This window comes from Mangifera indica, chromosome 13 (assembly GCF_011075055.1).
Source record: "Mangifera indica cultivar Alphonso chromosome 13, CATAS_Mindica_2.1, whole genome shotgun sequence".
NCBI lineage: Eukaryota > Viridiplantae > Streptophyta > Magnoliopsida > Sapindales > Anacardiaceae > Mangifera > Mangifera indica.
In genome coordinates, this window is record NC_058149.1 from 11,008,428 (window position 1) to 11,034,111 (window position 25,684).

At 34.9% G+C, this 25,684-nt stretch overlaps 4 protein-coding genes across 9 annotated transcripts; 1 reads left to right on the plus strand and 3 right to left on the minus strand.

The window, feature by feature from the left end:
• Positions 1–2,819: 2,819 nt before the first annotated feature.
• Positions 2,820–8,176, plus strand: LOC123194697. Of its 3 annotated transcripts, none has more exons than XM_044608057.1 (8): positions 2,820–3,091; positions 3,228–3,360; positions 3,766–3,869; positions 4,317–4,488; positions 4,629–4,769; positions 4,922–5,165; positions 5,254–7,811; positions 7,971–8,176. In XM_044608057.1, the coding sequence occupies exons 1-7, from the start codon at positions 3,060–3,062 to the stop codon at positions 7,782–7,784; spliced, it is 3,357 nt and encodes a 1,118-aa protein (XP_044463992.1). In that variant the 5' UTR covers positions 2,820–3,059; the 3' UTR covers positions 7,785–7,811; positions 7,971–8,176. The 3 variants fall into 3 exon arrangements, with proteins under 3 accessions (XP_044463992.1, XP_044463993.1, XP_044463991.1); XM_044608058.1 differs by having other exon boundaries at positions 5,254–6,438; positions 6,517–8,176; XM_044608056.1 differs by having other exon boundaries at positions 5,254–8,176.
• A 607-nt stretch (positions 8,177–8,783) lies between these two features.
• LOC123195044 (deoxyhypusine synthase) lies at positions 8,784–12,339 on the minus strand. Of its 3 annotated transcripts, none has more exons than XM_044608613.1 (8): positions 11,925–12,339; positions 11,664–11,831; positions 11,286–11,504; positions 10,641–10,727; positions 9,689–9,794; positions 9,356–9,591; positions 9,142–9,214; positions 8,784–8,965 (listed from the first exon to the last, which is right to left on the minus strand). In XM_044608613.1, exons 1-8 carry the CDS (start codon positions 12,117–12,119, stop codon positions 8,799–8,801), a joined length of 1,251 nt encoding a protein of 416 aa, XP_044464548.1. In that variant the 5' UTR covers positions 12,120–12,339; the 3' UTR covers positions 8,784–8,798. The 3 variants fall into 3 exon arrangements, with proteins under 3 accessions (XP_044464548.1, XP_044464550.1, XP_044464549.1); XM_044608615.1 differs by having other exon boundaries at positions 11,664–11,827; positions 11,925–12,066; XM_044608614.1 differs by having other exon boundaries at positions 8,836–9,021; positions 11,925–12,331.
• Positions 12,340–12,576: 237 nt separating this feature from the next.
• LOC123195045 (40S ribosomal protein S15a-5) lies at positions 12,577–15,607 on the minus strand. The gene is made up of 3 exons (XM_044608616.1): positions 15,423–15,607; positions 13,354–13,514; positions 12,577–12,994 (listed from the first exon to the last, which is right to left on the minus strand). The coding sequence occupies exons 1-3, from the start codon at positions 15,550–15,552 to the stop codon at positions 12,896–12,898; spliced, it is 390 nt and encodes a 129-aa protein (XP_044464551.1). The 5' UTR covers positions 15,553–15,607; the 3' UTR covers positions 12,577–12,895.
• Positions 15,608–16,440: 833 nt separating this feature from the next.
• On the minus strand, positions 16,441–25,652 carry LOC123194603 (zinc protease PQQL-like). Of its 2 annotated transcripts, none has more exons than XM_044607886.1 (21): positions 25,368–25,652; positions 24,726–24,972; positions 24,529–24,654; positions 23,842–23,979; positions 23,618–23,752; positions 23,231–23,488; positions 22,994–23,131; positions 22,841–22,910; positions 22,525–22,738; positions 21,210–21,315; positions 20,893–21,126; positions 19,540–19,704; positions 19,308–19,457; positions 19,135–19,226; positions 18,904–18,985; positions 18,700–18,783; positions 18,502–18,618; positions 18,290–18,400; positions 18,037–18,117; positions 17,173–17,367; positions 16,441–16,870 (listed from the first exon to the last, which is right to left on the minus strand). In XM_044607886.1, the coding sequence occupies exons 1-21, from the start codon at positions 25,574–25,576 to the stop codon at positions 16,796–16,798; spliced, it is 3,027 nt and encodes a 1,008-aa protein (XP_044463821.1). In that variant the 5' UTR covers positions 25,577–25,652; the 3' UTR covers positions 16,441–16,795. The 2 variants fall into 2 exon arrangements, with proteins under 2 accessions (XP_044463821.1, XP_044463822.1); XM_044607887.1 differs by having other exon boundaries at positions 24,726–24,967; positions 25,368–25,506.
• Between the last annotated feature and the right edge of the window lie 32 nt (positions 25,653–25,684).

Consider the following 25,684-nt stretch of genomic DNA (forward strand, 5'->3'; position numbering starts at 1 on the left):
GAGCTGGTGGATTAGCTTCTGTATTAGCATTTGTTGTTGATCTTATTGCAGAATACAAGTAGAACGCGCTCTTCCTTAGTTGATCTGATAATTAATATAGATATTTTTTTCTCAAAATCCAGGAACTGAAGTGGTACAATAAATATGAGTTTTTTTTTTTTTACAATAATCTTTGTTATGCTTCTTGACACAGGTGAGCTAAAAGATTTAGTCTTCTCGATAAATCCAATCATTTTGAGCACACGAGCACCAACTGAGGTGTTTTTTCGTTATCTCATAATGCTCCATGCGAGAATGATTTCAAAAAATCTTAGGTTGATTAATCAATTCTTGATCATTCTAATAGTTAATTTCTATATTATAGTCAACAAAGACAGCATGATGTTCTATGCAAAGTTCCTTTGTTTTGGTTTTTTATTTCACTGAATTTTTTTTAACAAGATTAATATAATTATTTGTATATAATAGGAATTGAAAGGAAATTATTAATATGTAAGGTGGATTTTCCACCCTTGAAGGAATGTGAGGCGGTGGAGAGCTCTATAGGTAGCCACCCCTCTTGTTTGCATATGTGTATATGATATATTCGTTGTGAAGTTTCAAAGCAAAGTAGAGAAGCTTTCAAAGTAAAATAGCGAGTTTTCATAGTACATTATACTTAAGTTCTGTACATTTCAACTAGGGATGGATTCAAAACAAGTTTGTTCAGGCTCAAAATGAGCTTCGCTCGCAAGAGCCCAAGCCTGAACACAAGCTTGAATTTTAAGCAAAAAACGAATACGAGCCCGAATACGAACACCGGTTAAGCGAGCCGAGCACTCAAATAAAAAAACATTTAACTTAGAACAAACGACACCGTTTGTTTTTTGAAATACGAGTCCAAAGCGAACCTAAACCCGAACACACGACCCCAAGCTAAGTGCAAACTGAGCCCGAACACTAAAATTATGAAACAAGCAGAACACGAACATGTGTTTAGCAAGCTCGACGAGTCCAAGCCCGAGCCCGAGCTCAAGCTTGGGCTCACTGAAAACGAGCCGAAAACAAATTGGGCCCTGTTCGGGCTCGGTTCGGATCGTATCCAACTCTAATTTCAACCCTCCTTTAGTTTCCTCAATTACATACATAATAACTCACTGATTCTCTTCACAATTGATTATTCGTTCATCCCAATTAGCGATGATTATTTGATAAGTTACAATCATACCAAATTGTCTCTTACTCCATGATATTGTAATATTGTGAAAACACGTTAAATAACTTAAATAGTCTTAAGAAGAACAAGGTGAACAAAATTTATGAAAATTAACACAATTTACAACTCACAAGTCTAACACGATCTGTTATAATGGTAGGCCATGTCTACTTGTGTCAGACCAAAAAAAAGGGTCTAGGTTGACTTGACCTCTTTGTCATTTTTATATAAGTGTACTTAAAAGTTTGACTTTGCCAAGAGTTTACTCTCTCAATATGCATGACTTGCCTTTGCACTAGACGACTTGCTTGTGACCCCTTCAATAAGCCTATGCACCGGCGTGCATGAAATTTGACCAAAACTCGTGTTGACTTCAACTAAGGCGTGCATGGGTGCTTGTGCTCTAGAAGGCTTGTTTATGAGTGGCCTAAACTGTCTTATACATGGTCATGCATGACATGAATACAAAAAATTCCAGAGTTAGGAATGAAAAGCACACATGGTTCTATACCTTCACATGCATAACTCCAAAATGAAATTCTGCATGGTTGAGTATCAATGGTGCTAGGTCGTGCATGACCTAGAAATCTACATTTTTTAAAGGCCAAAAGACTTATTCCCACTTAAGGTTTAGTGTAAACCTAAAATTACACGTACTAACTTTCAAAAGCTCAAATACTCACTCATTTATTAAAATTTGTTGTTATTGTTAGGAGTAAAATTATAATTTAAACTGATATATTAGAATCACCCTTAAGTTTTAAAATTTTTATTTTTACCTCTTAACTTCGTATTTTCTAAATTTAAAAACTAACTTTTTTTTAGGGTTACAAACTATCATTTTTCTCTAATATACAACTGTCCCCCAGTTTTCTAAAAAATTTTAGTTTCCCCTTTTTTCTCTCCCTTAGTTTCCAATTCTCCTATCTGGTGATCGATCGTCGTCCCCGATCGTTAGCTCTCTCCCTCTTGGTCTCAATCACTCTCATTTTCCTCTCCAATTGTTTTCATCGAAGAGAAAAATAAAATCGCCTTTTTCTTAGAAACAAAATCGCCGTTTTCTTAGATGAAGACTCGTATCCTAAACAAGTTTTGTCTAATTTGTTAATGAACTAAGTCAGACACTAAACAAATAGAGATTTTAATTTAGTTTTTGTTATCATATAAACAGTATAAACACCTCACCATCCAACATATTGGTTCATGGAATGATATTTGTTTATTAATATTTTCGTTTCCTATTATATCTTTCATAATATTTATAAGTTTTAAAGTTATTTCTTATAAATTAAATCTAAAATCCACATGTTGTTTAATTTAATCTAATTTATAAAATATCTTTATATATATTATGAACACCCTTCAAACAATTATAAAGAGGCGTAATTTTGAAATAATACGTGACTGATTGATTGATTGACAATGAAAACATATTAATTGCACGTGCCTACAATTTTATTCTGACTTTAATATTTGGACAGAAACTTCTAATTGTAACCCACAAGATTGACAAGGGTACCAATAAATGAACACAGAAAGCCAAACAAAGACGAAAGGAAGGGGGTAATTTGGTCATATAACAAGCAGTATTTTTATAACCAATCTAATGTAACTTCACATATCAGACTTTGACCTAACGATATTTCAAAACTGGAATCGGATTCGTGGGTTTCCTGGATATTACATAATTGAACCATTTCTTCGCTCTTAAGATCCCCTTATCCATCACTGAATCGGACAAATCCATATTAGATTTTTTTTTGTTTTATAAAATTGAATACGCAAGCCTTATTTTACCTCGGTTGCTTACGGGATTAGAGAAGAGAGTGATCGGAATTCTTGCGTTGGTTTCTTGTGAAGCGCGATGCTCCACCGGAGTTTCAAGTCTGCGAAATGGTAATTACGTTTTTTTTTTTAAATCTATTTTAAGAGGAAAATCAATTTGTCCTGTTCGATTCATGTATTTGGACTTCTGTGTGATAATCGCCTGATTTTTCATTTCTTTTTACAAAATTTTGTTTTCGTTGTGTAGCAAGACAGCTTTAAAGCTTGCGGCATCACGTATAAAGCTATTGAAGAATAAAAGAGAAGCGCAGCTGAAACAGCTGAAGAGAGAATTGGCTCAATTGCTGGAGTCTGGCCAGGACCAGACTGCCAGAATTCGGGTACTTTTTTTATTGTTGTTTTTAGATCTTTCTTTTTATCTCATGAAGTGTTTGGGTTATTTATTTAAATTGATGTTAATTCAATTAATTGTCTTTTCTTTTTTTTTTTAAATATATTTTTTATTATTATTCCAGTAATTGAGGCCAAGTAGTCTATAATCCTGTTTCGAGCCTTTAGTTTTGGTTTTCACTTGAAGCAAGGAATATACATTAAAGCAAGTGAATGAATCAAATAATTTTTGTTTATATGAGGCTTAGTCACTGTTTCTTTGCTGTGATGAGGATATTGGAATTGCATTCTTTGGCTTCTTATCTGTTGTGTCTTTGTTAATATGTTCTTGGTGGTCAGAAAAAGAGCAGTGACTTTTTGGCTGATATATTTTTCTATCCTATTTTGTGTCTCAGGTTGAACATGTGGTGAGAGAAGAGAAAACAATGGCAGCATATGACCTCCTTGAGATTTACTGTGAACTTATTGTGGCACGCTTGCCGATCATTGAGTCACAGAAGTATGTAATAGGGTCTGATTTTATATTGTTCAATGTTAAAATTCACGAATGAATACATATGGGTCAGGGAGAAATGGTACCATACCATATTTGCTGACACTGGGGCTGTATGGCATGGTTCATGTCTGATGCAATTAAAACTCCATGTTTGATGTGATCATGTGATTGAACATTCTCACAGATAAACACCTGCTTTATTCAGCTTTACTCTTTCTAATGGAGAAATAAGATATATTGTCTCTAAATTTAGATATCTGGCATCAAGTTGATTTGGAAAGCTATGTGGTGAGAGTTTTCTCTTTGCAGTGTACTGACACGGAGTTGTCATAAAGAAAAAAGCCCCATAAGCTTTTGTTTGGGTGCTGCAGACAAACTAGACCATTATGATGTAAAGAGTTATTTTGTCATAAGAAATTCACAGTTATTGAAACATACTTATTTTTTCAGAAACTGCCCCATTGACTTGAACGAAGCAATTTCAAGTATAATATTTGCATCTCCAAGATGTGCTGACATACCTGAACTCATGGATGTACGGAAGCATTTTACAGCAAAATATGGGAAAGAGTTTGTCGCTACTGCTGTTGAACTGCGTCCAGATTGTGGTGTAAGTCGCCTGGTAAGTTTTCACTGGATGTGTAGCTCATTGATATCTGAAATTAACAAAATTAATTTGATCCATTAACAGAAATATGCTAGTTTGCTGTTAAAGCCCAGCAGTTTATCATTAGTGGATAATTTTATCTTTTATTTTTGCAGTTGGTTGAGAAATTGTCTACGAAATCACCTGATGGTCCGACGAAAATTAAAATTTTGACTGCAATTGCTGAGGAACATAACATTAAATGGAATCCTGAATCCTTTGGAGACAAAGATTCAAAACCCGCTGAAGACTTGCTGGTAAAATAATAATTCAGTTCCAAGTGGTTTCTTTGTTGCTTGACATTAAAGAATAATAAATTTTAAAGAGGCCATATTTGTTTGTAATTTGATTTTAATGCATATATTTGTTTCTTAACATGTATCCTTCTCAAATGAATTTGTTTGAGCAGAATGGGCCAAATACTTTGGACAAGGTCAATAAAATGCCAATGGATTCTTATGTTCAAGCTCCACATAGTCATAATGAAAAAGGACCCTCAAATGTCTATGTTCCGTCTATGAGAAATGAAAATCATGATTTACCTGTGAACTTGCAAGACTACAATACTAGATCATCGGGCCACTCCCATACAGATAGCGATGACACTAAGGCAAAATGGTCTGCTCCTTCTCAACTCGAACCTCGGCCTACAGGTTATTGAAATACTTTTTAATACACCATGTTTAAATTTATCCCTTGTCTTGTCCATAATCATTCACTATGGTCTTTTCTAAGTAACAGGATCTAGTAATCAAGGGATGGAGTTTAGGCGGTTGTATTCTGGAAATGGAAGTACTTTTTCACCTGATAGGCAGAACTGGAATATGGAATTCAAGGACGCTACTGCGGCTGCACAGGCAGCTGCTGAATCTGCAGAAAGAGCAAGTGTGGCTGCTAGAGCAGCTGCTGAACTTTCAAGCCGTGGACATACCTCACAGCAATATTCAACAGAGTCACAAAGAGATAAAGTGCCTCAAACGTTTTACCAATCAACAAATGAAAATCATGCAAAAGGTCCCGTAAATAATGCCCTTGATAGAAGAAATTTTAAGGCCGATTATGAACAATTTCCCACCAATCAGGAAGATGATATGGCAGGGATTGCTGACAGATTTCAGAAAGACAGTTTCAAGAGCCTCAATAAATCTATCCAATCTGCTTCACTGAAGTCCACTGCAGCCTCTTTTGATGGCAACCCATTGGTGAATAATCCCCAAATTGCTGATGGATATTCTCGAAAAAACTCATCTGAAATTGAGCAGAATGACCTTTTAGGTCAAGTTAGCTTAGAGAAGCAATCTAGCACTTCTCAGGTAGAATTAATGAATAAATTGCAATACGGTTTGAATTTTAGTAGTGTTGATGAGTTTGAAGAAGTAAAAGTCAGAAAGCAAACTGGCTGTGCCTCCTTTCCTTCTCATTCAAGCACACTTAATGATGATCATGAGGCTGTATCAAGTTTAGGGGGAGATGCTGATGAGAATCCTTTCTCTATTAATGACAAAGGAATTGCTCAAAGAAACTCTAGTAAAGTAAGTTATCATGAAAATGCTGCTGCGGTCTTTGATGATTGTGGTTCAGATGAGATTGAATACAAAATTGATTTAGATGGTGAGCACAAGGGAGATGGCTATGGTTTGAATTTCTCATCTCCTAGTAAAACTACACCTTCTCATGTTTTTTCAAATAAGAATGCTTGGAGTGATAGGGAAAATATTGATGAGTCATGGGGGAAATCTACTCCACAATCCCATTTCTCAATGGATCACCACTCTGGTTCTGTGTTTTCTGAGAGTATGACTAGTTCAACAGTTCCTTCACAATCAGATAACATGTTGCCTGCAACTTTTGATGATTCAGAGGGTCCAAGTTCAGAAAGTGAAGAGGATCTTGATAAGTCTAAGCTTGTTAGGAGCACAGATACAAGTAAACACGATGTTTTCACCAAAACTTCTGAGGTCATCCTCAACAAGAGTAATGAGTTTTTGGATTCTTCTTTTGCAGATAAGGGGGAGGCGGGGTCTGACCAGCCATGGGTAAAGCCATCTTTTGATGTGACACCAGTGGAAGTACACTCGGGTAAAAACCAAGCAATCAGATCCAATGCTGAATCAGCAAGGAAGTCTGCTTATGGTGATGTGTCCACCAGTCAGTCATCTCTGAGAGTGGGAAAATCCCAAGTGGATTTTAATGATGGGGATGAGGATTCATACAACAACTCATTTGATGAAGGGAAACACCAGCAATCTCAACGGCTTTCAAGATTTTCACTGGGCCAAGAAGTCATGGACAATGTTCCCATAGGACAGCTAGCTGAACCCATAGAACATACTGAACCTTCAGATGTCTCCAGTGTGGAAAGTAGTAATGAGTTGAACCTTGCAAATTTGACTGGTGGATTACGAAATAAGGGTTATAAGCGTCCACCATTTAGTATGAGCCCGTCAGGCTATGCTTCATTACCTAAGCAGACAGCCAAGGATACTTCCACAATTAAGGAAGCACATTCTGCAACTGTCAGGGGTCCAATTAATCCTGAAGGCACAAAGCAAGATTCATACAGTAGGGAAGCGAAGGAAGCAGCCGCTGAAAAACCAAGCATTAGATCACATTTTGGTTCTTATGGTGAGGATTCAGATGACAAGCTCCCACAGCACACTTCTGCAAGCCATAGAGAGCAATTCAGTAATAAAGCTGGGATTGGAGAAAATAAAAAGTCAAGCTGGAACCAGGTTCAATATTTTAATGCTGATGATAGTGATTCTGATGATGATATTCCTAATCAAGCTTTGACAAGCAAAGCTCGTATAAATACCAGACTTTCTCGAAGGACAAAAGCCTCTCCTTTAAACTCTGAGAAAACTACAGTTACTTCAGAGGCATTGGTAACATCAGACTATGGTGATGAAAAGAATTCTCCTTCATGGAATTTTTATAATAATGAAACCAGACAAAAGCCGATGTCTCAGAACAAGAGCTCAAGTCGCTTAGGAAGTTCCGAGCGGCCTAGGTTGGTAGAACAAGCAACTGATGAATCAATTCCAGAGTCGAAGGGATTGTCTTCTGACAAAAGTTTAAGGTCATCAGTGAAGGAGCAGCCAACCAATTTTCAACCAGAGAAGGTAACATCAGGTGGCGCTGAAGGTTTGAAGTCTGCAAGTTCTAGCGTGTTGAGCCAATCTAAGGAGAAAGCTAGTCATGTTCACCCAAAGCTTCCAGATTATGAAGCATTAACTGCACACTTACAGTCTCTCCGACAAAGCCGCCAGTAATTTACTTCTGTTCTTATAAATATATAGGTAATTTTGATCTGTTGCTCACGTTTGCTTTTTTCATTTTTTAAATTTATACTGTATGCATTATATAATTTGATGATGGATGATGAAACAAGAGGCCAATAATTTGTCTGTCTGAATCGGGTCTATTTGCTCTATTTTCTCTGTAAACCCAAAATTTAGGTATTGTTTGCTGCAATGAAATAAATAAGATTGTTTGGAGGAACTGGAGATTGAAGCTATGGAATTCAGTCACATGATGAATGTATGATCTCAACAAAAGTAGTAACTTTTACGAGTTTGATATTCCATTTACAATGTAATAACTCTCCTATATGAGACATTGATTGTTGAGGTGGATGTAATAAACAGTAATTTTATGAGTTTCATATTAATTGTAGCAAATACTAAATTTGGCCTTAATGCGTTCTGGATTGGTTATCAGTTGTGTAGAGCTTTAATTTTCTTCGAAGGTAGCACACTTTGTTTGCATTTCAACCTTGATGATTAAAATGTTAGGGAGAGTCTTTTGATACAAAAGCTATATAAGATACTGTTGAAGAAACTAGAGCAATATTATACGTATACATTTTTTATACACAATTGGGATATATAAATGATGTGTCATTACCTGATTAGATATCACTTTATCTTTAATTCAAAATTATCCAATTACATGATAATAAACATTTATGTACCAAAGATTTATACACATAATTTTATTGTAATTGTAAGGGCCTGCTGAACTTATGGTTTTAAACTAGCTACGTGTGTTGGATATCATTCAACCATATTTATTGATAAAATGGCCTGTGATGCTACTCATTTTGTAATTGAAAGCTTATCCATCGCAGGTCCAATGGAGTAATTCCATATATATAAATAAATTATACAATCTAATGTAATAATATTTGATTGGATGTGTTAAGTAAAAGAAAAAATAAACTATCACATATCAAATTATAAACTATCACCTTAGTTTATATAAATAAGTTCGTATAATTTGTTCATTCACATAGTTTTATTCCATCCAGTTAGGTCAAGAGGGTGAAAAGAAAATGCTTGGCATTCATAAGAAGCTTCAAGTACTCCGTATAAGTTACAACATATGGCAATTAAATGACTGGCATCCAAGAATATCAATATTTTCCTTCTACAAGCGCAGCAGGCAGCAGCTTCTACAAGGGAAGCACACTCTCATCAAATAAGATAGCAACCTCCTAAAATTCAGCCCCTTAAAATAATTTGAGTTAATTCAAGACAAATAATTTTCTGCTGATTAACAGCTTCATGAGCATTAGTAAAACTGTAGTATGATATATGAATCAAACTTCAAATTAACGCTCAGTCTCACCACACTGCATTGTCCTTGAGGCAAATGTTTCAGCAACCAGCAGAGGAAAAGCAATAGTTGCATCACAATGCACCTGGTTAAATTCAGTTTTAAGTGTGGGAAAGGAATCAGCATTAAATACTAAAAGCACAACTCATATTAGCAAGGAAAATATTGCATGCAACAGTGGACTCAAGGATGTGTATAGTATGCTGCAAAACATCCAATTACATACCTTCACTGTCTTAGCTGAGCTGCGAATTTTTCCCCATGACACAGCCTCATCAGGACGAGCTCCAGAATCACTACCATCAAACTCTTGGGCAGTATTGATGAAGACAGCATAATCTGCACCATTACGCATCATATTGGCATTGCAAATATGATGCTTAGGTAGACCACCTCCTAAAATTATCATCCCTGTTTTCCTTGGACTTGCATGAACAGCTTCACCATTCATGGCCCTGATATCTGTTTGAAATTGGTAGTTTTTTCTCAGATAAAAAACTGAAAACTGCTAACTATCAGTATGGAATGACATTGCAATACTGAAGCAGCAAGCACCTACCTTGCACGACATCAATAATCAAGCCAGGGCTCTTGAAGGAATGGAAGTACAACATATCCCCCAGTGAGCCATCAGTTAAACCTGGACAAAAGACTGGAATGTTGTTCTGGAAAATATCCAACAATTATATTGAATTATTTTGGAGAAGTATTGCAAAAAGCTATTTCATTTGGCATTAAATGCACTACATCTAAAGCAGTGTATAAGATAAATCTGATTGTGCATTGATAGCAATATTTATGATGTACCATGTCTTAACACTGCAACCCTAAATAGCACAAGCAGGGGTGTTGATACTAATCAGGATACCAGCAGCAAATGATGGCACCATCTAATACATCTGATGTCCAAAAAGAATTAATGAACTTAATTTTCCCATTAAATTGAAAATATTGTAGCATATAGTGGTAGCTTCCCCTTCAAAAGACAGTTCTGTAACATGCAAGGGGTTACGGATTACTGTCAGACATGTTTAAGTTGCAGAATATTCAGAAAACTAAACATGCTATGCATACTATACCAGACAGACTCAAAAATTTGAAGTGCACACTTGTTTATGTAACCAAGTATATATTAACAAAACTCAGTGACATCTTTTCACCTTGTAGAGTGGAAGATTTTACTTTCATGGAAGACAATTTGAATTGCTTGAGAAGTCAAATTCTTGACCTTTAGGTTTTAGATTATTAGATATACAAGATGCATGACAAAAGAGAATCATAGCCTAGGACAAATTCAAAAGTTCTGAAGTATAAGACCTATTATGAAAAAAAATACACAAAACTGAAACTCAATGTACAGAACAAATATGGATACATGAAGGATGTTCAAAAATTATGAATAAGAACAATAATAAAAATGGTTGATCATTAAGATAGGAAGTTGATCAACAAGCAATGAAAAAAATAAAGATGGTGGCCAATGTGTACACCAAACTTGATGAAATACTTGCCTTGTATGCCCAGTAAAGATATGAATTCTCATCATTAATTTCTTTTCCCAGCCGAGCAATGACCTTAGATGGTGTCCAGGATACTTTCTGTGAAACAGAGGAAAAGGTAAATTGAGTGTATGGTTACATAATATTGGACGTAAAAAGAAATAATTTGGTGAAAGGAGGAAGGGAGATGAATAATTTAGGGCAAAACTGAAATTATTATCTTATTGGACCATCACTGCACTTTTTTAGTTTTGTAGTGGGGTAAACTAAAACCTATACATGTAAGGTGATAATAAGCACAAACAAAACCAACAGATAAGTTGTGAACAGTATTTGGTAGAGGAACCTCACTACATATATAAAACAAACCATTTACAACATTTAGTTAAAACCCATAAAAAAAATAATGTTTCCATATATTTATCAATTAGGAATTATCATAAATCTTCAAGTACGTTTTTTCCAGAAACTATAAAGGGCAGAATAGTCAACACTCCTTCAAATTAGAACATGCATTTTCCTCTTTTCTTTTGGTAGAATGGTACAGTTGAAACTCAAGTGCTCATATCCAAATATATAGATTTAAAAACCATTAAGACATGAAAGATATGCAAACAGAAGTATGTGCATTACTAGAAGAACGACATCAAGGATTACCTCTTCAACTTGTTCTTTCAACATTTGGTCGAAAATTGGAATGATCCAATCCTCAAATTTGCAGTAGTTCTCATTGGGAACCAACAGATTACCAATGCGATTCAATCCTTTTGACCTTAATTGAGATCCAGGTAGAGAAAAATCTCCTTTATAAGTGGGTGCAAGGCATTTTATGAGATCTTCCTCGATACCACCTGCAGTTGTGACCACTACATGTACCTGCAATCATATAACATAGTCAAAATTCAGACCAGGAAAACAGGATCATTAAAAAATTTAACAACAATGTGAATCGAATTTTGCTTCCTTGTGTAATTTCAGCAGATACAATCCAGCAAAAGAAGAATAATTAGAAAAGTAGGCCGCAGTGTGACTCACCATATGGTGCTGAACAAGATAGCGAACCGTATCTCGAACACCAGAAGAAATAAGATTGGAAGTAAAACCCAGAAACACTTTGCATCTAACTGAATGTCTATAATTCGGGTCCTTCTCCTCCTCGTCACAATCTTCAGCTGTAGCCTCATCAGAAAGCCGCCAGTCTAGCTTCAGCCAGAAAATAAAAACTTTAGTGTTATTTCTAAAGCAGGGAAAAGAAAAGAAAAGAAAAGAAAAGGGTTTGTAGTAGGAGAAACATACCATTTGATTAACCACTTCAATGGCGTCTCCGAGATTAGAAGCTTGAAAGCCCGTGGAGAGCATAGATTTCAGAAGAAGAGAGTAATTAACACCTTGATTAAAATCATAACCCTGAATTTTAGTGCATCTCCCTTCCAGGGATTCAGACTCTTTGAAAACCGTAGAGTGCACTGAGGCTAAAAGATGATCTTCCATGGCGCCTTCTTTTTCCAGTTAATTTTCAAGAAACCACAAAAGGGTTTATGCTGTTGACGGCCTGTAAGGTTTTAGACACGTTTTCTTTGCGTAGCTTATTATTTATAAAAGTTATGATCTTACCAAAATTATGGGGAGTTACAGGATATTGACTAAACTTTATTTACAATTTTTCAGTCCAAACCTTTTTTTTTTTTCGGTTTTCGTTGACATGAAGACCCTTCGGAATTTGGCCTCGAGCACCCGTGGCAACCGGTTTTCAGATTTTATTTAGGCCAAAAGACTTATTCCCACCCCAAGTTAAGGTGAAATCTCAAACTTCCACAGTTAACTTTTAAAAACCCAAATACTCGCATTTAAATGTTCTAATAAGATTAGATAATTTTAAATTAAAAATAAAATAACACCTAATCATATGATGATTCATTAGCTATATATTCAATTATATACTAAAAAATGAACACATAAAATCATTCTTTTATTTATTGCAGCAAGACTTGGCTATGGTGAAATTACACCTCCTTTGCACACTTTAAAATGCCAGAAAGATGAGAACATGAATCAATTATCTAGCGTTAAAAAGTAGGGAAAACATTGCTTTCTGCAACAATCAGACCAGTTCGATTATGCTAAATCATCCATCTAATTCGACAATTGATATGAAATCCAGAAGATTTGAATGGAATGTTTAACATATTCTTGCTGGTGAAGGCAGGCGGCTTGACACTTTCAAATTCTTCTCCACCCAAAAGTTTTTAGATAGATAAGAAGGTTATCTAATGAAAATAACCAAGAACCTGACCACCTACATTTCGTCTTTGAGCCTCCTCATGATCCAAAACACCATCCGGAGTTGTTATCACAACATAACCCCACTGCATTGCAAGAAATCAGAGACAGGAAAAGAGCCTAAGATAAGTCCAGAATAAAATGTCATTTCTTTTAGAAAAAGAGCAATGCTATGTACATATACAATAAGTACCAATTTGGGTGTCAATGATAATGTACCACTATGTAATTAGGTGTTATTTTATCTCTAATTCAAAATCACTCAGATATATCACCGTTGATACCCAAAATTGATACTCATTACAAATGCACATAATTTTATTGTTATAAAAATATGTTAGATCCCAAGACACTCCCAGTACACAGCATTTCTTGGCAGAAAAATTCCAGACTATAAAAGAGCAAACAATTATAAGAACTTAATAGTGGAGGCATTTGAACAAACCTGACGCGTAGGTAGTGTACGTGTTGTGTAATTTTCAATATCCTTTGCCTTGATATCCTGCCTGTAAGTGAGTGCCCGACAATCTTTAACCCTTCCTAGTAGTTGAACTGTTATCCTCCCCACCCTATGTGGATCATAAACTTGAAAATCCTTGATGTATCCTGTCAGGAGAAAAAGGGCAAAGTTAACAAGTTACAACAAATTGACCAATAACCTTACAATTTTAAAGCATGTAGGGCACAAACAACATTGGACAAGAAATTGTATTGAGTAACAAACAAACATAATTGTAGCTAACACAACCACTTTATTTATCAACAAAAGATTATTAGAGCAGCTTCAGAGAATGATGTTCAAAATCCATTCAAGGACTTGTTAGGCATGAAACTCAAACAAAATTCAGGATGCAGACAGAAGATATAGAGCTTTTAACAAATGACTGATCTTCTCTCAACAATTAGATATGACCTAACAGATATACCTAATGGGAACATTCAAATGTGACAAATACTATGTTTGAATTATACTTCACCCGTCTCCTGACGAGATAAAGGTACAATGTCACCACCCATTTAATAACAGCCCAATATGGTTCTAGCAGGAAACACACAGTAGTATAAAAGCCTAATCAAGTCTGACCCTTCTAGAAAGAGAGAAATCTATTTACCACCATAAACTATGAAGAGAGAACAAATTTCAAAGCATACGAATTCCAGTTATCACAGAATCTAGTTATTACAGAGAATTCCAAGATAAATTCCATGTCCTCTCTAGTTGATTAACAATGCTTAAGAATTTCCTATCAAAAACCTTTAAATTGAGAGATTCCAAAAGATAATAATATATCCATTATTTCTTATATGACTCGTAACATTAAGAAATGATAAGCTGGTAACAGTATCTCATGATAATGACAATAAATTGGTAAGCTTAGGCCCTATCTTAATTATAAAGAAAATAAATAACAACATAGCTGATGTCAATACAAAATACATAAAAATTAAAATATAAGAGATGACGTTAGTTGACAGTGAGGTTAGAAAGCTGATTATTATAATGTGAAAAATCAAGGTCAGTTATATTGTTTATAAAGAAAATTAATTAAGTCTATGAAACAGAAAAAGATATATTGGTTATGAACGATTTATTTCTTTTAAAGAGTTTTAAAAGATTAGAGAGAATATATGATGGACATAGAAGATTACATTTTTAAATATATTTAAAATTTTTATTTTGTGATAAAAATAAACATCTAGGAATTTGTAATTTTTTGAGAGGGCTCGCCCAGGTTAGCACTTTAATAGAAAACCCTCTTAACCACACCCAGAAGCAAGATGAGTTCTCAAAATGTAAAAGCTACACCTATATCAAACGAGCATTTACCATCCTATTGAAAATAAAGTTGCATCCTCATCCTACTAAAAACTAATATGCATCCTTTAAAGGATTAAAACTTCTGTGATTCACACAGTTATTTCAAATATACGAAGCAATTTAGTAACATGGTTTTCGTTTCATCAAAAAATTCATGTGGCATCCCTCTTAATCCTACACAAATGTTTGATAAAGTTTCTTTTTGTGTGTGTGTGTGTGTGTGTGTGTTTCAAGAACATGGGTGTGGCATCTTTTCCAACTTAAAATTACTGAACTAAATATGGCACATTTACATCACTAATCTGATGAGATGCTAATGTCAACATTCACATAGTTTAAGTAGAAAAGAACATTCTAAGTTATAATTAGAATATTCTGCATAAATTTTCCTTGAATGGAACGATATTTTGCGCCCATGGCTCATAAGTACACAAAATATTAAAAGACAGTATTTCAAAATTACAAACACACATTAAAACCCAGCTGAAGTTAACAACTGAATAACTACTCCAACAGGTTGAACATTAAACGTTGCACAACCATGAACCTGCTTAAGTCCATCCATTCTCCTTAGCCAGCACACAGAATTTCAAATCATTACTTTCACTACTTTTATCCAAACGTATATAAATCCAATCTCAATAATTTAAATCCGGCATTAAAAGAGTGTTAAGGGAACAGAAAATTATATTTACCTCGATATTTCATGATATTAAGAAAAGAAGACATCACAGTAGAGATTGGTTTCAGCTCTACAGTAGATTTGCCTCTCCTCTCTGCATTAACTATCGCTCGCAACGCGTCGTTTAATATCCTCCTTCCCATCTCTTTCTCTCTCTCGCTGCACCACAAAACCCCAAACTCTTGCTCAACAAAAGGGTTTCCGTCAATGGTGTTTCAGATATTTCAGCTAACAACTAGGGGCATTTTTAAGCCCAATAGCTTATTGGGCTTATATTCTAGCTATTTGGGCCTTAACTTCCCCGCCCCACTGCCCAGCCACATAACATTTTTGCTGTTTTGTAGTAATATGAATTTTTTTTTTTTCCAAAAATAAACATTTTCAATTTAAAGATGACCAGATTTCAAGGAATCGTAGGAAGTAATCAACTGTTCATGAATCCAACCTTTACAATAAAAGGGGAATACTATGTTTACATATTTTTTATATATGATATAAATATATAAATAATATAACATTATTTGATTGGATATTAATTTTATTTTTTAAAATCTTTCGATTATTTTATTGATAATCAAATTGGATTTTACCATCTAAGGCTTTGAAAGACAAATTCTACAACTTGATGACAACTATAACCTCTAAGCTAACAAGGGATGACAGAGTAACTAGATTGATTGAATTTTGGCTGGATTTTGCTCCGTGTGATTGAGAGAAATCATGGAAGAATAATCAAAAATTGGAGAGAAGAGAGTTTAAATATAGGAATACGAAGACAAAATTATCATAGTACAATTGTTTGATCACAGGTTTAGTCCTTAAAATTTTGGTTATTTGTATAGAATCCTCTCAAAATTTGATTATTTTAATTAATAACCCAAACTAAAAACCTCTTTAAAATATCCTGACTGAAAAGTAGCCAATAGGTATTGGGGAAGGAAAAACAGCTGGTGCATCTTGTAAAGACATAATTTCTTCCGAAAACAGTAAACTTACATCACAGAGAAAACAATGGCACAGCATCAATGGTATGGTCAGTGAACTTGATATTTCACTTAGTTGATGTGGCCAATTCAGCCTGAAAAAGTAGTCCAACTCTATGTAGGGTTCCTCGTTTCCAAAAAAACTATTCCAAGTTCAAATAATCCCTACTACCAGCGGTGTTTAAAGTCACTTCACTACTTCAATTACAAGTATAGTTCCCCACAAATCGCATGCTATTGATCAATGATACACAACTTTAAAATTAAAAAAAATACATCTCATAAGATCAAAAAACCAAATGTTCATCGATGTGAGAAGTTCTTGTAAGGGATTGGGGAACAGCAGCTGGTTCTTTATTATTCTTCTAATGTATGTTATGCTCTGCTATCGAAAAGCCTCCTACTATTTCGAGCTTCTCCGAGAATATCTCCATAGACTAAGAGCTACGATCGACAAAGCAGCAATGCCTGCCAAAATCTGCCACAACCAACAAGACTACCCAATTTAGCAAAGTAAAGAAATATCTTGAGATTCTGTAATACCATATTTTTGCGAAGAAAAGCAATGCATATAGACAGCACATGAAATCAGCAGTCAGTAATTTTTCAACAATAACAGTAAATAAATTTTGGACATAGTTAGCACATTTTCAGCAAATTATTAATTCCAGTTAATAAAATTGTAGGGCTCACTGAAAGCAACTTGCATGCAATGTAAAAATTGAATGCTTCTTCATCGCATGGTAGAAACAGTGGTGGTGAAACAGGCAGACAACTAACCTTTGGATCTCTAAAATTAATGGTCCAAGTAGATTGAAAAACTGATCCCAGTAACTTAAATCGAGATGTCTGAGGCATCAGAATCACTACTGTGTACTGTTTTTTGCAAGGATAAGGTAATATTCTTTGCAATGCTGACTGCAAGGTTGATGATGTCAGAGATGTTCTGACTTTCAATCGTGCTTCATCCTGAATCTGCAATGGAGAAAAAAAATAAAAACTCAAAAATTGATGAAATTTAGAAAATAAAAAATTAAGTAGTTTCATTTTACTTAATCAATAAAATTGATCCATAGTATGAGATGCTTGAGTGTGTTTCTGCATTCACAGCTTCAAAACAGAAGTCCAACAACAAGAGATAGTTGAAAACCTTGCAGCAATTGCATGTTAAAGCTATCCATTTTCTTTTCTTTTCCTCTAATGCATAACTTTAAAAGAGATATGATAAAGGCAATAAGGTGAATTGAAATTAGGATTATCATGTTACTGTAATTTTCGCTGCCAATGTTATTCATATGCTGAACTCTGTTCTGATAATACAAGTGCCAAAAGACACTAGTGTTGACAGTGAGGCTACCTCCAAGACAAACATTTAGAGCACAAATAAAAAGAATATATATTTGGATGCTTAACAAAGTAAGAAAGGAAAAACTGTACGAACATTAAACTCAGTGATCCTGTTCAAACTAATTTAAAAACAAGAGAAGCTATAAATTGAATTCAAATGTTTGTCCTAGATAATCTTGCACTGTCATATATCACTGACAATACCTCACAAGTTAGACAAAATTTCATGGATTCTAAAACAACAAATAGAGACAAACTCCAATTTAACAATGGTAGAATACACAGTGAACTATCAACCTCAAAAGAAGCGCCAACATTTCCAGAGTAAATTCTTGACTGGTAGCCACATAAAATTCTGTCCAGCCAGTGGTAGTTCTCCTGAAAATCAACAACACAAATTAATGGCACCGAATAACATTCATTTCTCAAGTCAGTGAGACTAATTAGGTTGAACTGGTAGATGTAAGGTTCAACCATTTCTCTTTCCTTATCACTTGCATTTGGCAATCAAAAGAGCATATTTAGACACAAAAAAATAGAACATTTTGACCTGCAACCCGTTTTCATGGGCTCTTTGCTCAAGTTCAAGTATGGTTGAAATGTCCTCATCTGAAGGCCCTTCCTCTTGAACATGTAAGATTTCATCCAGGGCAAGATCAACCTGTAGATAGACATTGTACAAACAAAAATTGAGCAAATAGGCTAATTGGCTACAATCATATTGGCAATAAAAACAAAAAATGCACAACTATAAACACTTACTAGCTTTGGAGAGACTTCTGGATCACAAGAAAAATTTATGCTAATATCACCACGTACATCACCGGTTCTTGAATGTTTATTACCACCAAGGAAAACTGAAACACCAGCAGAATAGATCTGAAGAAAGAAGTACATTAAACAAAATTAGGCCAAAGAATAAGAAAATTAATTAAAACGGAATACAAGGGGCACTTATACCTGCCCATGCTTGAAACGAAGCACCTGCAACATCTTCATTTCAAGAAATTTGCTCAGGAACCCAACATAGTTAATCTCTTCCACCTGCAATTTAATTTTTTCAACAAAAATTCACATTATAAATCATCAGCAACACTCATGAAAGACCACAGGATGTTACACGATATCATTCATTAACTGATAGATGAAAAGAGAGCCAGAAACCATTGTTCCATTCTTCAGCTCAACAGGAAAGCATAGTTGGACAGAACATTGTGCTTCAACCATGTGGCTGTGGACCACTTCCCTGCAAGTATACCCAATGCGTTAGAGATTTATGGATCGCAACAGAAAAAAGGAACATATATCAGTAAATTAACCAAAATGGTGTATATTAAAATTATCCTAATTACAACTAAAAGTGTCTAAACCCCTTGTAAAATATAGACCACTCACCTAATTATGGAGGTTGGGAAGGTAAAAGGTAAGCCTTTGAGTTTATCACGGTTAAAATGGAGAACAGGTTTGGGAGGCTTTGGGATCCCACCCTGCATGGGAAATCACACCCCAGATTAACATAAATTTAAAAAATTCCAGACATAGGTAGGTTAGCAGAAGTTTCATCTTACCAGATATTGCAATATCAGAGGAATTGCATTTGTAGGATCAATGTTGCCAACAATCACAACAGTGAAAGTTGATGGATCCTTAAAACAGCTGTTGAAATAGTCACAAGCTTTTATAGGATCAACATTTTGAAGGTCACTTATTCGAATGGGCTGCATTGTCAGATAAAAAACCCACATAAGGATGGATCCATCATTAAGCATCAGTGAGTTTAAAACAGAAAATGATGTATACCCTAAAAAAGTATGAATTTCCATAGTTGATCTGCTTAACCCGATTTGCAAATGCAGTGTATGGATCTCTGTCTTGAGCATGAATTGCTTCTTCTGCCATTTGCATCACTATTTTGACTTCTTCTTCTCCCGGTGTTACATTTGTTGTGAATAGTTTATATACAAGCTGCCAATACAATCATAATTAAGAACTGACAGATACAGTTAGATTCTTCAAAAAATAGAACATAAACAAGCATTTAGCATATTAAATTAGATGATTCCAGAATAGGAGATTTCCAATGAGACAAGACTGCACACTGCAGTGATTGCTCCAAGCTAGGTGGTACAATAAAATAAAATTATAGACTCAGCAATTAATTTTAACAAATTCTATACATTCTAGATGATTTTCTGCACACAAATGTGGATAGGGGACTTTCAAATCATTAAAAAAACATTATTCACTCAGAAAAATAATTGGCTAGATATCAGGATCTTGCTCCTTATGATTCATCCACAGATTTCTGTAGGGTGCTCAAGCATTTTAAAGAAACTCTCTGGGATGAAGAAAAATTATAAACTTCAAGCACACATTCGCAGGAATTTTTAAACACATCTACATGAGCATGGTGCAACAAAGATGTTTTGAACACATGGACCACAGATCTCAACAGACAAATCAAATAGAAATACATACATCCTCGAGCCGTGTTATGCAACAGCAATAGTGGAATGAAACTTTGGTATTCCAGGTAACAAGAAAATTGTAACTAATAGTGCATATGCAATGGATGAGCGACCTAATTTTAGGGAGATCAAAAAAAGAGAAAGAAATAATTATAAACACTAAAAATCATTTACATACAAATAAATCACCTTTTTTTGTTTCTCATTATGTTATTAGCAAATGTATTTCTGAAAGTGTTGGGCCCCCAAATAATTCTAGGAATAATAACTTAGGAATAGTTTGAGAATATTTTTTAGGAATATTTAATTAAGAAGAGTTTGTTAATTAGGAATAAGTATATTGAGAGTCGAATCAGGGTTGGATTTTTAATTATATAAATAGTAGAGTTTTGGGGGATTAAGGCAGCTTTTGAGAATCTAATTTCAGCATAGTGTTGTATTCTGAGAGGTGGAGTACCACCAGTAGTCTCTTGGTAGAGTGCAAGAGTTATTAGTTCTGGATTGTAATTGACATCCACTCAATGAAATATTCAATTCCATCTATACAAATTCCATTTATTTCAATTCAATTCAACAATTGCAACAAAAAGTAGATATTGGTATGTTACAACATTTGAAAGTGTCAACTTCTAAAAGAATACTACGATAAAGAAAAGTTAAATGTGGTAAATCCAGAAAGGCAAACCTGCAATGCTGTTTCCAGGTCTGAGGGTGAACAATCACCAGAAAAGGTTCTCATGTATGCCCCAAGCTTTGTACCAACTTCAACTCTCTTTCCAGCAAGCATATCCATCAGCACTGACGGTCTATAACCAAAAACACCGATTTCTCCAGCAATGGTTGATCCAATTGAGCATGAGAAGTACTCACTTTCTGGGAGTTCAGATAAACCCCCATATGAAAAACCCGTAAAAAGAACCTGTTGAAAGAAAGAGTGACAAGAGTTTATTTGACTAATGTACTAAAAGTAGTCAAGGATAGGAAACTTGCATGCCCCTGTACCTGGTCATCAAGAAAGTCGGTGCATTTATAGCAAACTCGCATGCCATTTGATAAAATCAACTCGGTAGCCCCAATATTCTGATATTCAAACTGTTGTTCAATATTCCTGAAGCAAAACATTTGACCAAGCTTAGAATCATGTAAATCAAATCATACAAGACAGTTATGCAAACTGATTATCTGGACCAGTTAAGAATGCAGAAAGAAACACACAGGGGAATAAAGTTACCAAAAATTATTTAGTCAAAAGAAAACCAATTGAACTAAACAAGGAAAAATAGTTCTTTCAGATATAAGATGGATGACACATCATATTATTCCCTAGCTGAGATAATTATCCATAAACTAAAGTGGAAAATTACATTGAGTCATAATTTGAAAAAACTTCAAAAATAACTTTCTCAAACTCTATTTAATTGCTTGATTTTAACAATGAATCACTATGATATTGACTATTACTAGTATAAGTTTTCGCCCTGGCAAGATATTTTTGCCTGCCCTGATGTCTATGCTCTTGCACCTTACAGAATGAAAATAGACAGAAGGGCAGGCAGAGAATTATCACAAAGTGAATTAAGAGAAGGAAAGATAAGTACACTGAAGACTAGAAATAAGGATATCAAAAGAGAAAAGATCCATCAGGAAGAAGGCAAAAGTTGGATTTTAAATGTGGAACACAAATCACCACAAACTAGTGTGTGCCAAAAGCAATTATAGATTTTCATATCCAACATGGAGCATTCGCAGCGCTTTCTTGAAACTTGAAAAAATTCAACCAAGGAATTAGCCAATTTCTCAACTAAATGGATTCTAAATATGGAACATAGATCACTAAAAACAAGTGTGTTCCAAAATCAATTATTGATTTTCATATCCAATATGGAGCATTCATAGCACTGTGTTGAAACTTGCAAAAATTCAACCAAGGAACTAGCCAATTTCTCAACTAATAATAGAACCATCAATAATAAACTATATAGCAAAAATGATCTAAGTGGTTTCTATACAATTCAAACACTAAAAATTTACTTCTCTAGCAATCAAACTCAAAAAGTGATATGGTCAAACACATTGAGGTTAAGAGATGAAGAATCTACATTACATATAAAATACAATGATCCAATAGATTTATGATATATCACCTAGATTTCATTATATTGAATCATGCAGCACCAAAGACTTGTGAAAAACAAGTAGAATCTAAATAGGTGGTTAAGCAATATAAACTGCGATGAAAATCAAAATTCTAGGATTTCCACAATGCAATGACTTAAAAAGTGAACAGGTATTACTGCAGGAAAGGACCCAACTTTACCCTGGACTGGGTTTTGTACCAACAATTTCTTCAGGTATTTGTTCATCGTCCCAAGAAGAAATGCGCTTTTCATCCTCCAAATTATTAATCTTCGACATAATACTTTGCAAATCATCAACTTTTGCAGAAGTTCGAGGTTCAATTGTCTTAATGACACAACTGCAGGATGTTCGTAAGTTCTCTGAGTATTTTGATACTTCTAACACTGATATTTCTATGGACATGAAACCCATTGTTAGGACAATAATATATTAGGTCATCCTTTATTCATTAAAGTATACCAAACAAAGTATGTTTACAAGAGGTATTTACTTACGAGGTAGAATAGTTTTCTGGAGACGAGCCTCATGCTCAATCCCAATAACAGGTTCATTGCAGAGAAAATGCTGCAAAATGGAATATAAAGAACTATTTTGTAAGTGAAGTTTCTTATAAGTAACTGGACAGTTAAAGAAATCTGCTAATATACTTGTAAAAGTTCATCTCTCAAGCTTGTTGATTGCATTTGATCACGCTCCAGATAGGCGGATTCAATTTCAGACATCAGTAATGCTCGAACTACAGCTACTTCACGTTCTGAAAACCCATGTAATCGCACCCTTGCAACCTAACACAAAATGCATTGGCAACCACGTGTTAGTGTGCATGAAAGTGCGTGTGAGATAGAGAGAGGCAACTGAGATATAACATTAAGATAAAAGCACACCTCAACAAGCACCGACTCTAAGGCCTCCAAAGTCCCTCTTTCTTTACAGGCAGCAGATATTATGCAAGCCTTTAATGGACGAACTAGATCATCAGCACTTGCTGAACATGAGAAAAAGGGGGGATCCTTTCTGCGAGATATTTTGAAGAACCTCTGATTTAGAGCATGTAGGAACATGGATTCTGTGAGCATTTCCTTATAGTCTTTTACTGTCTTCAACTCATTCACTGCCATCTTATAGCTAATCATCACTGCAGACTGGTAAGAGCATGATTTAAAATGATAATGTTAGAATATGAAAATTTTCCAATGAAACTCTATAAAACTTGTATACATTGTTAATGGTAAATGTTATCCTAAAAATTTATAAGATCAAAGTATACTAACCCCTGCAGCTTCAGACTCGATAAAACGTGAAAAATGAGGCTCCTGATGAGAAGGAACTGGAAATATAGGTATAACTGGAGGATCAGTTGCTGAATTTTTCTGCCCAAAGTGAGTCTTTATCAACTCCACTACACTCTGCATAAAGAGATAAAAGAGAGAAACAGAAATCTTGATTATCATCTTATTTGTAGCTATAATGGAATGAACATAGGACAAATACAAACCTCTGTATCAGGAAAGTCTCCAACTGCAATCACTGCCATGTTATGTAAATGGTACCACTTGCGGTAAAAAATTTTCACAGTCTCAGAAGAAACTGTCCTAATTACTTTTTCTAATCCAATGGGTAAGCGTTCAGCATACTGCAGAAAAAATAAACATAAAATGTCCTTAAATTATGAATGTTGAGTCAAAACACAAATCAAACTTATTTCTTACACTATTTGCGAAAATGCCTGAACTCACTTAAAATGTGAGCTAAACTAAATAATTCTCCCACTAATAACTAGAGTAAAATTCCTATAGTAGAAGTCTAATTGTTCAAAAGGCAAAACAAAAATACTCCAATCACATCCTTCCCTCTTGTTTCCTGGTATACACATATTATACCCTCCCACACACCATGTCATCACAGCCACAATATAGATGCTACTGAAGTCTTTTAATTGTTTGCAAATGTCAAAAGGCAACACTTGAAATGTGGTTTGCACTATGTAAACCCGTACAAGAGATGATTGGCCACAAGATTAAAAAAGCATGACCAAGTTAAGAAAGAAAGAACCTTTAATTGTGTTATATAACGCTATAGAATACCAGTTATTTCCACAAGAAGAGCCTAACTAATATGTCATAAAGTAACTAATAAATGAATAAATGACAACCAGTAAAAGGGCTGAAACCAAAAGTTACACCTTTGATCCTTCAGTCATAAGGACCCAATGTGCATCCTGCATCCTTCCAGTAGCATTTCGGTTCCCCCTGTACTCTTCCATTACAGCTCCCCTTTCTTTTTCCAAATCATCTTTTGAGACTCGGACCTGTGTTTGCATAAATAATTATCCTAAAAGCACACTATATAAGCACAACCAAACAAGGAGTTATTTGGTACCTCTGTACTGAATTCTGCCAAGATTGAAATGGCCTGAGATAATAGTTCAGGCTTGTCAACAGGAACAAACAACTCATATACAGTGTCATCAGCAGATGTTACTGCATTCTGGCAGGCACCAAATTCTGCTCCAATACTTTCTAAAAATTTGACAATATCATGATTTGTGTATTTCTTAGTGGCACTAAAAGCAAGATGCTCAACTATGTGAGCAACTCCTCGCTCATCCTCCTCTTCTAGAACTGAGCTGCCAAGAACCCAATAAGTTTAGCTTCATTCCAATATAAATCTCCACGAATGGGTATTTAGTTGCATCTAATAACCTCAGATAAGAGTTAAAGAACTTAACGAAGAATAGGAATTCAATCACCCGACAACACAGCCAAAATAAATTTAGGGAGAAAATCCATCCTCAAAGCAACTTTTCCAGTTTTAACTATAATATAGCATTCTGCAAAAGCATGTCTAATTCTACTTGGAATTAACAGATGTTTTCAACCATCAAAGAGGCCTTATAGAGCACTTCTTCCATTTCATAAGTAAGTTAGATTTAGATTTATACATTGTTTTGTTACAAATAAATTGAATTAGACAAAATATGATGAAGAAATTAGAAATGTAAGTGGCAAAAAAAGTGCATACCCGACTTTGACAGCGAGAGCAAGAGCAGCTCTCATTCTGGGCTTAGAGTTACGACGAACGTAGTAAGAGAGGCCATTGTGAAGCCTGCCATAGTCCACCCCATAGGGTTTTTGGCCAAGAAATTCATCCAAGTCCACACTCAACAATTTAAGTGACCTGAACCTCTGCTTCTTCGTGATCTGTGACCCCTCTCCCGCTATCAGTTCCATCCTCCCCAATCTCTACTATTTTCTCTCTCGACACAAATGAGGGCAGCTTTTGTATAAGAATCCAACCAAAAATCAACCACGATTGGGTAGTTTTTAGTTTATTTAATT